Source organism: Leuciscus leuciscus (assembly GCF_965113295.1).
Source record: "Leuciscus leuciscus genome assembly, contig: HAP1_SCAFFOLD_383, whole genome shotgun sequence".
Lineage (NCBI taxonomy): Eukaryota > Metazoa > Chordata > Actinopteri > Cypriniformes > Leuciscidae > Leuciscus > Leuciscus leuciscus.
In genome coordinates, this window is record NW_028118356.1 from 56,130 (window position 1) to 69,856 (window position 13,727).

General features: G+C 42.1%; 1 protein-coding gene across 1 annotated transcript; it reads right to left on the bottom strand.

Moving 5' to 3' along the window:
- Positions 1–394: 394 nt before the first annotated feature.
- On the bottom strand, positions 395–13,201 carry LOC309491602 (adhesion G protein-coupled receptor A1-like; the record flags this gene model as incomplete). The annotated part of the gene is made up of 2 exons (XM_082190665.1): positions 395–11,044; positions 13,106–13,201. Coding segments are annotated over 2 exons (1,225 nt in total), but the record flags the coding sequence as incomplete, so codon positions are not given.
- Between the last annotated feature and the right edge of the window lie 526 nt (positions 13,202–13,727).

Sequence of the window (13,727 nt, forward strand, 5' to 3'; positions counted from 1 at the left end):
GGACAGAGAAATCACGTTCAGCTGATGAAATATTGGACATTTTTTGGAAATGCATAGACATAAACGAGAGTGCAACCTCTTGCACTGAATAATTTGATATTTGAGGCAAGACTGAGTGTAAAAATCTGCTGTTAAAAGTCAAACATCTGAAGTATTAAGAATAAAAGGAGTGCAGACATACAGTTCTACAGGATTGAGTTATAATTGTAGTTTGTCTGTCATTACAGCAGCTTCTGAACTCTCTCCAGCAAATCTCACAGTGTAAATCCACAATCCTGCAGTAACAAAGACGGACAAATGCATTAAAACAACAAACATACTGTACAAATCAAACGCATGAACTCAGATACTGAGCAATAAACCAGCAGAAAAACCTTCCACATCCACACACATCTCACAATTTAAATATCTCTCAATATTTATTATCTCAATCTGTGGTGCATGGAAACAGGAGCGCGTGAAATTAAACCCTCTTTTATGCTTTTCTGTCAAGCGATGCATTAAATACTGCCAAACCTGTTGCTGTTCCTCAAGAGGAAACCTTTCCATTTGAAAATCAAATTTAAAAGTAAATTGGAAAAATCTTAACAAAACAAAACATGTCCAGGTCACATTTAAATTCATAAAGAAAAAAAAGAAAAAGTAATGTCAAGGCAGTTAAAAACATTTCCCATCACAATGCAAAAAATAAAAATTAATAATAATAAATAAAAGCAATACATCTTAAAATAGTCCTAAAATAGGCTTAATTTTCTTTAATGAAAATATAATTTTCTAATATAATTTAAAAAAAATATTTTTAATGTAACATTATAACTTTATAGTTCCCTTTCAAGGGAACTCGCGTTGCGTCGAGATTTGACGCTATGGGAACGCTTTGCGTGATGATGTCTTGAAGCACATGTAAAATCAGTCCAATGGCGTGGCGGAACGTCAGATGCGGGTGACGTCACGTACCAGGAAACTATAAAGCCTGCTTGAATAACAGAGAGCGGCAGCTTCTGTGTCTTCAGTAGCGCTCTATGTGAAATTGTCCCGTTATTTGGTGTTGTCTGTCTATATTATATATATATATATATATATATATATATATATATTCAGTATGGCGAGCAAGCAACAGTATAGGTTGTGTGTGCACCCGTGCCCGCGTTATTTAACGGGTGGGGACACTCACATCCTTTGTGTTGCTTGTTTGGGAGAGGAGCATGCCCAGTCAGCACTCGAGGGTGCTGGCTGTGAGCATTGTGACGCGCTGCCTTTGCGTACGCTCCGATCCCGCCTGGCGTTCTTCCAGAGCGCTCAGGATCGCGTTCCCCAGGGCTCTGGTCCCGCCGCTGCCGAGGCACGGCGTCGATCACAGACCTGGGGTTCGCAAATGGATCTATCAGTGGATGCTGAGACGGGCTCTGCCTTATCTCAGTCTCCTTCTGATAGACCCAGTGCCTCTCATCAGGGTTCGGAAGCACGCGCTGCGGTTTCTTCCGCCCCGATGGAGGCACCAACACTGCAATTGTCCAGCTCTGAGGAGTTGGATGTTGTTAGTGTTGACGCTAAGTCTGAGGATTCGCCACCTCAGTCTCATGCGTTCGAGGAATTATTAGAGGTTGTGACGAGAGCTGTCGAAAGACTATCTATTGAGTGGCCAGAAGATCAGCAGGACGTTTGCTCGAAAAGCAAGCTCGACGAACGTTTTCTGCCATCTCGTGCACAGCCTCAGCGCAGATGCCTTCCGTTTTTCCCCGATCTCCACACCGAGGTGTCGAGATCGTGGGGGAAACCCATGTCATACAGAGTTTATAGTGCACAAACATCACACTACTCCACAATTTCCAATTATAAAGAGCATGGTTATGGGGAGATGGCGAGGGTGGAGGAGACGCTTGCGAGCTATCTCTCTCCAGCAACGGCATCTTCCCTGAAGGCTCCTATGTTACCCACCAAGCCAGTCAGAGTCACTTCTTCCCTGGTTAATAAAGCATATTCCGCCGCTGGTCAATCTGCAGCGTGTTTGCATACGATGTCTTTGATGCAAGCTTACCAGGCAGAATTACTGGGTGATTTAGATGAGGGCGGGGGGATTGGTCCCGATGTGGTTTGCGAACTGCGTAGAGCCACAGATTTGTCTCTCAGGGCCACCAAGGAGACGGCTAAATCCATCGACCGCTCTATGGCAGCCCTGGTGGCCACTGAGAGGCATCTGTGGCTCAACCTCAGTAACATCAAAGATAGAGAAAAACATTTTCTGTTGGATGCGCCTGTTTCCACTTCGGGATTGTTTGGTGATGCGGTGAATAGTGCTGTAGATAAGTTTCAGGAAGCTTCTAAACAGGCAGCCGCCCTTCAAAAACTTCTTCCCCGCCGTTCCTTTTATGAGGCTGCTGAGCGGGAGCAGCCTCACTCATCTAAAAAGAGCGCTGAACATCGTGCCACTCAAAAACAGAGCATGTCCTCCCGTGCTCCCTCACAGAAATCTCGGAGACACGGAAGGCACGCTCAAACCCAGCAACCTTCGAGGGGTAGAACGGATCTACGGACCGTTATTACCGCCAAGAAGGCTGCTGGGAAAAAGTCCTGACGTCCGAGGGCTCAGGACAAATGAGGGTAGTCCCCCCCGAAGTGCAGCGGTCAACACCTCCTTTTACGGTGCCCGTCTCCCTTCGGTACCCTCAGGGGACCGTTCTGCCAACCCTGCCGCCTCCGGTGTTTCGGGGGCGCAGCGGTCTCCGGCGAGCACATATCTCAAGGACCACCCGGAAACGTAGTGGCCTCGGGATGCCCGCCCCCTCTGAGGAGGGTGTTAGAGCAGTCCGTTCAGTCGTTCCCTGCCGGTGCGCCGTTGCAGGGCGACGAACCGATTACTCAACAACAACAAAATCCAGAAGCCAGTCTCGAGAGACTGGTACCTCTAGTAGAATCTTTGACAGCGTGGAAGCTACTGCCAAATGTTTCTCGATGGGTCCTGCAGACCGTAGAAAATGGGTATCAAATACAGTTCAAGAAACGCCCACCTCGGTTTATGGGGGTCCTTCCCACAGTGGTGGACTCCGAGCAGGTTCTGGTTATGGAACAGGAAGTAAACACTCTGTTAGAGAAAGGGGCCATAGAATATGTACCTCCCTCCAACAGGGAAACCGGATTTTACAGCCGGTATTTCATAGTTCCAAAGAAGGACGGGGGATTGCGTCCCATTTTAGATCTTCGAGTTCTGAACGAGTCAGTCATGCAGCTCAAGTTCAAAATGTTGACGCTGAGACAAATCGTGCCGCAAATCAGGTCCGAGGAATGGTTTGTCACGATAGAACTCAAGGATGCATATTTCCATATTTCCATCCGTCCGTGTCATTGGAAGTTCCTGAGGTTTGCTTTCGGGGGCAAAGCATACCAATATCGAGTCCTTCCATTCGGTCTAGCTTTATCACCCCGCACTTTCACCAAATGCGTGGATGCAGCTCTGGCGCCCTTGCGCCTTCAGGGTATTCGCATAATGAACTACATCAACGATTGGTTGATTTTAGCTCAGTCGCATCAGTTGGCGATTCGGCATCGAGATGTCGTCCTCGCCCATATGAAAAAGCTGGGGTTATGGCTGAACGCCAAGAAGAGTGTGCTTTCTCCACTTCAGAGGACCACTTTTTTAGGCGTGGTTTGGGATTCAGTGTCGATGCAGGCGCGCCTGTCACCACCACGTATAGAGTCCATCCTTGCAGCTGTAAAAAGGGTAAAGCTAGGCCAGTTACTCACTGTCAAACAGTTCCAGAGACTGTTGGGTCTCATGGCAGCAGCTTCCAACGTGATACCTTTTGGACTGCTGCACATGAGGCCCCTGCAGTGGTGGCTCAGGACCAGGGGGGTTTTCCCCGAGGGGCAACCCATTTCGCACAATCAAGGTCACGCGGCGATGCCTACTTGCCTTGGTTATGTGGAAGAAACCTTGGTTCCTGTCCCAAGGCCCAGTGTTGGGAGCTCCTTGTCGTCGCAAACTGCTAACGACGGATGCTTCCCTCACGGGTTGGGGAGCGATTCTAGAGGGTTGCTCATCTCAAGGTCTGTGGGAAGACCATCATCGTGCATGGCATAGAAATCGCCTAGAGATGTTAGCTGTCTTCCGGGCTCTGAGGAGCTTTATCACAGATCTCAGGGGACACCATGTGCTAGTACATACGGACAACACGTCGGTAGTCGCCTATATAAATCACCAAGGGGGTTTGCGCTCACGCCCATTGTGCAATCTGGCACGCCATATCCTCTTGTGGTCCCAGGGGAAGCTGTTGTCACTCAGGGCAGCTTACATCCCTGGGGTCCAGAATATAGGAGCAGACACTCTGTCGAGACAGGGGTTGAGGCCCGGGGAATGGAGGCTCCACCCCGAGGTGGTGGAGCTGATATGGAGGGAGTTTGGCCAAGCACAAGTGGATCTGTTTGCATCTCGAGAGACGTCTCACTGTCCACTTTGGTTCTCCCTCACGCATCCAGCTCCTCTGGGACTGGATGCTATGGTACAGACGTGGCCGAGGCTACGTCTGTACGCCTTTCCCCCAGTTGCTCTGCTCCCGGGAGTTCTGGAAAGAGTTCGCAGGGACGGGGTCCATCTACTTCTTATAGCTCCGCGCTGGCCGGGCAGAGTATGGTTTCCCGATCTTGTGTCTCTCCTCGACGGGCCTCCTTTGGAGCTACCTGTCAGGAGGAACTTCTGTCCCAAGCAGGGGGCTCGATAGTTCACCCCCGACCAGAACTGTGGAAGCTGTGGGCTTGGCCTCTGAGGGGGCCCAGCTCATAGAGTCAGGTCTCTCAACTGAGGTTGTTGAAACCATTCCACAGTCCAGAGCTCCCTCCACGAGGAAACTTTATGCCCTGAAGTGGAGAGTATTCACTTCTTGGTGTAGTGACCGTCGGTTGGACCCAGTTAACTGCCCAATTGGTACAGTGCTGGAGTTCCTGCAGGACCGGTTCACTGCAGGTCTGACCCCGTCCACTTTAAAGGTTTATGTGGCGGCCATAGGTGCTTACCACATTCCTTTGGGTGGAATGTCTGTGGGGAAAGACCCCTTGGTATCTCGTTTCCTTCGTGGCACCTGGAGGCTGAGGCCTGCAGTTCGCTCTAGGGTGCCACCATGGGATTTGTCCATTGCGCTGCAAGGCCTTTCCCTGGCCCCCTTTGAGCCTATTGAGGAGGTTCCTGAGAAGTTCTTGACATTGAAAGCTCTGTTCCTTCTAGCTATTTCTTCTCTCAAGAGAATAGGGGATCTTCAAGCATTGTCGGTTGCTCCGTCATGCTTAGAGTTTGCACCGGGTATGGTTAAAGCTTTTCTGCATCCGAGACCGGGTTATATCCCCAAGGTCCCCACCTATGTGGCTAGACCTATTGTTCTGCAGGCCTTCTGTCCTCCCTTTCAGAATGCGGACCAGGAGACGAATAATTTGCTTTGCCCAGTCCGGGCGTTAGACGCTTATGTCCACAGAGCTGCCCTGTGGCGTAAAAGTGATCAGCTGTTTGTATGCTTTGGGTCCCCTAACAAGGGATCTCCAGTGTCTAAGCAAAGAATGAGCAAGTGGGTGGTTGAGGCTATTTCGCTTGCTTATGAAGCGGCCGGGCAGCCTTCTCCTATGGCTGTCCGGTCGCACTCTACAAGGAGTATGGCGGCCTCCAAGGCCCTTATTTCGGGAGTTTCTCTCCAGGACGTGTGTGATGCGGCAGGCTGGTCCTCACCGCACACCTTTGTCAGGTTTTACTCCTTGGACCTGGACTCTACACCAGGGTCTCAGGTCCTGTCATCCTAGTGCTGCTCTTTATGATTTCACACAGGACAGACACTTGTAGCTATGGTGGCGTTGGTATAGACGTTCCCATAGCGTCAAATCTCGACGCAACGCGAGTTCCCTTGAAAGGGAACGCCTCGGTTACGATTGTAACCTCGGTTCCCTGAAGAGGGAACGAGCGTTGCGTCACCTTGCCATATCTCCTTCATGCCTGTCAGCTGCTACTTCAGACTTTACGAAGCTGCCGCTCTCTGTTTTCAAGCAGGCTTTATAGTTTCCTGGTACGTGACGTCACCCGCATCTGACGTTCCGCCACGCCATTGGACTGATTTTACATGTGCTTCAAGACATCATCACGCAAAGCGTTCCCATAGCGTCAAATCTCGACGCAACGCTCGTTCCCTCTTCAGGGAACCGAGGTTACAGTCGTAACCGAGGCGATTTTTTTCTTTTGATTTTGGGGGGAAATATATAGAAGCTTGTTTCCGCCATGGAATAAAAAAGGTAATTGCCACTCATAATTTTTAAAGTAATTCTCAGAATTGTGACTTTACATCTTTCAATTCTGACTTTCTTGCAATTGTGAGTTGTGAGTCTACAATTAAAATTTTTTTCCTCAGAATTGGGATATAAACTCACTTCACTATTAAAAAAAAGTGAAGATTGCGGCGGAAAAGTCAGAATTGTGAGAAAAAAGTCAGAATTTTGATATATAAACTCACAATGAGAAAAATATTAGAATTTTGAGAAACTTGCAATTATGAGAGAAAAAATCAGACTTGCAAGAAGAAAAAGTCTGAATTGTGAATTGTGAGATAAAAGAATTGTGAGATAAAATGGCAGAACTGTGGGACAAAAGTCAGAATTGCGTTAAAAACAAATAGAATTGTGGGGGAAAAATTACAGAATTTTGTGATAGAATCTTGCAATTACTAGAAAAAAGTCCGAATTGAGGAAAAAAGTCAGAATTTTGAGATATAAACTCGCAATTATTAGAAAAATATTAGAATTTTGAGAAACTCGCAATTATGAGGAAAAAAGAAAAGAAAAAAAAATTACCTTTACCTCAATTACCTTTATTATTTATGATTGATTCATCAGCGGAAACACGCTTCCACAGAAACATGACCAGGATATGTTCTGGACAGACATCAGATGATGAAGAGAGCGTGTGAATGAATGATCCAGCAGTTTCTCTTCCTCAGTCTGACGACCGTTCACCAATCAAACACAAGCATCAGATTATTGTCATTTCTCCTTCTAGTACCACAATGATGATGTTCCTGCACAAACAACGTCTCCTTGACGACAGAACAGTGATTCACCATAGAAACAGTAAAGAATCAGCACAGATCTGTAGCAGAACGAGACGCTCCAGAACCCAGTGAGCCACTTCACATCTGAACGCTCATACGTCACGGATCCGACTCACAAATTCAACATTTATGTATTAGAATTGCATATGAAATTTGAATTATACACGTTTGACAACTCTTTACTTAAAGCCTTTATATATCATGCATCATCAACATTTTTTAATGCATTAATTATGCCTTTTATTGCACCTTATAATGCATTGCATAATCTCATGAATAATAGGAACCACAGTTATACTTATCTATTAATTGAATACGCCTTTAGAAAGTATAATGCGTTAAAACCAATTTCATATTTGACAAGGAATCAGCAAATATTATAATGCATTTTAACTTTGGATACAATTAGATGCATTATATCATACATTATGAATACCTTTATAATGCATTATACATAAAGGCTTTAAGTAAAGTGTTTCCCACAGATTTAACGAACTAATAAACTTAATGTGATTCCTATTTGTCAGTCATGCATTAATAAAACAGGTCAGATTTCTGTAATAAAAAAACCATGGCATAGTTTATTACGAAATATCTGCATCTTGCTTTTATTACATGATCATATTTCAAAATGCATTAATTTTAATGGCTTAGAATCAGAATAAATCTGTTCGTTGTGAAAACAATTACATTTATTCAGATAAAAAGATGGTTAAAATATGATTGGGTGAGTAACAAGTGATCTTCAGTTAGTTACGATGTATGAGATGAAACAAATTTGGATTTATTGATGATAAATATATAAACCTGGTTAATGTGCATTTAAAACACATTCAGTTTATTAGTGCTATTACAGAAATCTGACAAATATGCATCATTTTATTAGTTTATGTTAAATCTGTGTAAATCCAAATGCATGGAAATTTTATATGCAAATTCAAACAGATAAATCTTAAATTTAAGCCTAAATATTTTTCATAAAATACAGTCTGAATTAGTACGTTTCTAAGCAGACACAGTACTGTAATAATCATAAAAACACACATCACACACACATAATGGGGAAAATAGAGTGTTTTACATCAATACTTTTTAGTCTTGAAAGAAAAAGTTAGAATCTACATTTCGTTCGTCATCTTGGAGGCATTTTTTAATGAGCTCTACGATGTACAGTATGCATATGATGTTGCCTTATGTTTAGGTTCCCTTAAAATGCTGTCTAGATAGGCAGCTCACTAGGATCTGGAACGAAGCTTCGTTTGATTACGTCGCAGATTTCACCGGCAGAACAGAAGAAAGACAGAAGCAGGACTCGTTTGTGTATTACTAAGTTTTCGCTAGTTGATATTCACAGTATATATTAAACATGTTGAGCTGATGGACTATGAGTGCTTTAAAATTGCTGGTGAATTTTCATGTTTTTCTCAGAAATGATTCAGACATTCGAGGGACTCTCAATACATCTATGAAAATAAATATATGGCAAAATCCTTTGAAATGCTTCTTTTCATTACATAAACTTGGTTGCGTTTGCACACACACACACACACACGCGCACACACACACACACACACACACACACACACACACACACACACACACACATTACCTGTAGTGATAAATGCACCAGCTCAGAACACAATGTTCATGTACAGGCTGCACAGAAACACATTTGTTTGTCACTTCTGTAAGTAAGAACCACATTAAACTCCAGTAAGTGAAGTGACTCCGGATTAAACTGCAGTGTGAACATGTGCACCAACTCTGATGCTGCAGTGAAACCAGGGGCCTCGTTATCAAACGCACAGAGCTGAGCTTAAATGTCAAAAACAAATCAGGATTTATGAAGGCAGAAACTGAGCAGTAATTAAAACAATACAACAATATGAAAATGTACAGATAAAATAGGCAATCATGATAAGCATTTATATTAATATATGCTCAAATGAGCAACATTTTAACTGATTTGTAATAATGAATTAAGAAATAATTATGTCCTGAAAAAATTATATTTATCTGATTTTTTTACACATACATGTACATGTATATATACATATGTGAAAATCTAAAAAAATAGGTAAAAAAATAGGGAATATAAATAAGCATTTATATTGTTTTATGATCAAATGAGCAATATTTTTTAACTGATTTGTGATGAATTAATTAATGATTATTTCCTGAAAAATAAAAATATTTCTAAGATATTTTTTCTTTTACACATGTATATATACATATATGTGAAAATCTAAAAAAATATGTAAAAAAATAAATAAAAATTAGGGAATATAAATAAGCATTTATATTATTATATATGCTCAAATGAGCAAAATTTTTTACGGATTTGTGACAGCGAATTAATTATTTCCTGAAAAAACAAATTTTTATAAGAATCTTCTTACTCATACATTTACGTGAAAATCTAAAATATACATTTAAAAAAATTAAGGATTTTTTTGTGTGCATATGGACCATTATAAATTGTTTATAGGAACATTTCATAAACCGTCCTATAATCACAGTTAGTATCATTGTACTTATTAATAATTCATATAGTATCATTGTACTAATTCATAATTTCAAATATATATATATACACATACATTTACATAAGTAAAAATAAACAAAAACATTTAGCTTAGTAAACTTTCGCAAACGTTCACATTTAGGATCATTCTTTGCGCGTCTTTATAAACGAGGCCCCTGTGTTTCGTTGTTCCGCGGAGCCGACGCTAACATCCTGTACAACGAACACCGCAGGAGAACCGCTAACAGAACTTGTGATGGTACTTAAAAAAAAAAAAAGTTCCTTTCTTAAATCCTAGAGTGGGATGGATCCCTGGAACTACACGGTAGTTTCGTTCCTCCAGGGTCCGGTGCGTATATTCCCCGTGCCGTCGGGCGGGTACAGCGCGTTCCCCTTGAGGAGCCCGTTCTGATTGGCCAGCGAGTGTGTGCGAGCGTGAAGCTCGATGTGTGCGTGATGCAGATCGTCCTCCGCCGTCTTCCCGCAGCCGCACAGAAACGTCTCGTTCAGGAGCTCGTCTTTAGCGCAGCACACGTGATGATGATGATGATGATGGCAGGAGTCGTGAGCGAGGTGGCAGATGTGGTCGTGCGGGGAGTTAGCGCGCGAGCTATGCGCGCTAGCACTGGCGCCATCCGAGGGAATCCGAAAAGCTAGTTCTCGTGTGCGTCTCGCTTTAGTCCTGACGGGCTTCACGCAGCGGTGCAGATGCACGGCGGGTCGGTATCCTTCGGGATCGGCGTGGAGAAGCACGTGAGGCGTGTTTTCGTCATCGAGAAGCTGAAGCGCGGCGCAACACGGCGACACCGGCGTCAAGCAAGTCACGTGATTATGATTCTGACACGCACAATGCGAATGGCTCAGAATTGATTTCCCCGGACACATTGAATCCGAATGGCAGTGTCGCATGTCTCCGTTCACGTTGGATTTGTGCGCGTGACACGCTTTGTTGTTAGCGTTCAAGCGGCGTCCCGGACAACACGCGCACCAGCAATGCCACACGTCGTCACGTTTCGCGCAGTGGTGAATTAGCACGAATAACCCGAGCGTGACGGAAAACGCCCCATACAAGCAGCTGAAGATCATATCTAGAAAGTGACCCTGTGTAACCGCGAGAGCACCGAATGTCCACGTGGTGAGGAATAAAAACAACGTGAAGGCCGTCGTCCTCAGCTGAGCTTTAAACGAGTGTTCGTTAGCTAGCGTCGAGGGGTTGATGAGACCCGGGCATCCGCCGTGACACTGACCGGGTTCGGCTCGCGGCTCGTTCTGGTGGACGTCGGCTAGTCTCTGTTGCTCTTCGCTCACGGGCTTCAGCTCGTACTTCTTCTCCGGGTGTTTGCGTAACTGGATGAAGGTGAAGATGAAGTAGACACAGGTCACCAGGAGGATGAAGGCCACCGGACCGTAAAACGCTCCTAGACTGGGTTCCCACGCCATCCAACAACTGCAAACACAAAATCAAAATGCTTATTTTTTTCATGCAATAATACAGTGTTTACTACAAATGATAATCGGTTATTGTTTTAAAGCTACAATATGTACGACTTCTAGGTAACACTTTATAATAACTGCACGCTATTAATCATTAGTTAAGCATTAGTAAACAGTTAATTAATCATTTATAAAGCATTAATAGACATTAATAAGCAGTTTATAAACACAGTTATAAATGCTGTATTCTTGATTTAAAAGCATATCTATAATGTGATTAATAATTGTATTTTCATACTTTATTAATGGTCAATTTATCATTTTTAAATAAAGTATTGCATAAAGTATTTACAAACCGGTTGTTTAGGAGTTGTCAGTGGTTCATAAGATCACTTAGAAAGTGTGAGTAAATGATTAATAAATTATTTAAATGTATATTCATACATCTTATTATTCAGACATATAGTAATAGTTACTTAGTGTGTTAATAAATGCTTTATTAACATGTATTTCTACTGTAATTCAGGGTTAATTCAGGGAGTTATAAAGCATTTAGTAGTGGTCAGTTCACTATGTCTGTGAGCTCATCTAAAGTGAGGACTAGTTATGCCTTATAAAACATTTATAAAGGAGATTTAAAGGCTGTAACTATTTCTATGTTCTGTATCACTGTGTGTGTTTGTTTCCTTTTTCTGTTTAGAAGATAACTGAGTCTTTAAATCTCCTTTATAAATGCTTTATAAGGCATAACTAGTCCTCACTTTAGATGAGCTCACAAACATAGTTGAACTGAGCACTACTACAAAAAGCATTTATAGCTGTATTTATAAACTGCTTATTAATGTGTATTAATGCTTTATAAATGATGAATTAACTGTTTACTAATGCTTAGCTAATGATTAATAGCGTGCAGTTATTATAAAGTGTTACCGATTTGGGTAATAAAATATCCAAAAATCACTTGCACAGTGTGATATATTTCCTGCAGTTGTGTACTTACAATATCCCAAAGGTTCCCAAAGATTTTTAATTTCAGAGAAAGTCCTATTTTAAATAATGTCCCTGTCGCACTTGTCGCCTGTCAATGACGTAATATCCGCGTTACCGCTGGTTTCCGCTCGTACTGCCGTAGTAACCATGGCGACAGACCTGGACAACTGCGTTACGTGTAGCGGCGCACTCACGCTGTTGTTGTTTCGTTCAGACATTATGGATCATGGCAAGCAGACTTTAGGACAAAAGGAGAACTAAAACGAGGATCAATATCAGAGTGGCGTTTTCAAGATGGCGAGAGCTAGCGTCCGCGGCTAACTTCCACTTCACAGAGACGCCGCTGTTGCATGTGCTTTATTAGACAGGTGAGCAAATGTACATAAAACTAATCGATTTTATACAGCTCAACATGATGAAATGTTAGAATATGATCAGTATGTTATTCTAATGTTGATCTCGCTCACTGCTAGTCTCATACAGACACACTAACACACAGAATAACATTATAACTTTAACACACTCAAATGCAGTTTAGAGTGATAGTGTAGAGCAAGTGAAACAGCGCTGCGTTACCTCACAAGTTTCATTCATCTAATAAACTGCCCTGTGTGAGTATTATTCTGCACTAGCGGGTAAGTTAGCATGACAACAAGTTGCATAATTCCATAATTCTATAATTCTGCTTATGCGTCATCAACCTACGCCTTTGCTATTGTAAGAGGTTAGCGATCGCTAGCGGCGAAAAAAAGTACATATTGTAGCTTTAATAATCTTGAATCAGAACAACTCCATCTCTTCTCTCTCTGATAATGTGGGCGGGGCTATAACCTGTCACTCACATGAGATCAGCCAATAGCAAACCACAACCATCCAATCAATTCCCCACGGACAAAATCAAGCCCCGCCCACATTTGTTCTCGTTAAAGAAGCGTTTCACTGGGACATACGACACAATAGTGGAGAAAAGACCAGCACAACTTCGCTTTCATGCTGACTTTAACACATACAACTGACACTGAACACGATAAAGATGTAATGAAGACCAAGTTCCAGTGAAATATCTTCAGTCCTCTATACTTACACCGGCGTCTGCTCTCCACTGCCGTAGTTCTCCATGCTGATCGCTGCTGTAATCCCACATATGATGAAGGGAACTCCTCCACTGATCAGATAAAACCTGCAGACACACACAAACACACTCGTATTCATCGTCTGATTTCATGCAAAAGTTCATTCACAACATTAATAAACTATACAAATAATAATTACTGAAATAACACTGATGCATTTATATGAATGTAATAAAATATTTAGAAATATTAAACAAAAACTAAGGAAAAATGACAATCACATAAAATTACAAAAATAATTAAACTGAAATATAAAAGCCAAAGTTAATTCAAAATATGATTAATAATAATAATAATAATAATAACTCTAACACTGGTGCATAAAAATGAACAATTAAAATATTGTAGTTAAATATTAAGAAATATAAAAATAAAGAAAAAATGAAAGAAAAAAAATCCATTAAATGACTAAAAATGAAACTGAAATATAAAAGCAAAAGCTAATTCAAAATATTAATAAATATTATAATTATAATAATTAATAAAGTTTGGTTAAGATGACACCTCTAATAAAATAAAAACACCTTTTAAACTATTTAAGAGCAAACACATCTTCAAAAGGTAAAACAACTA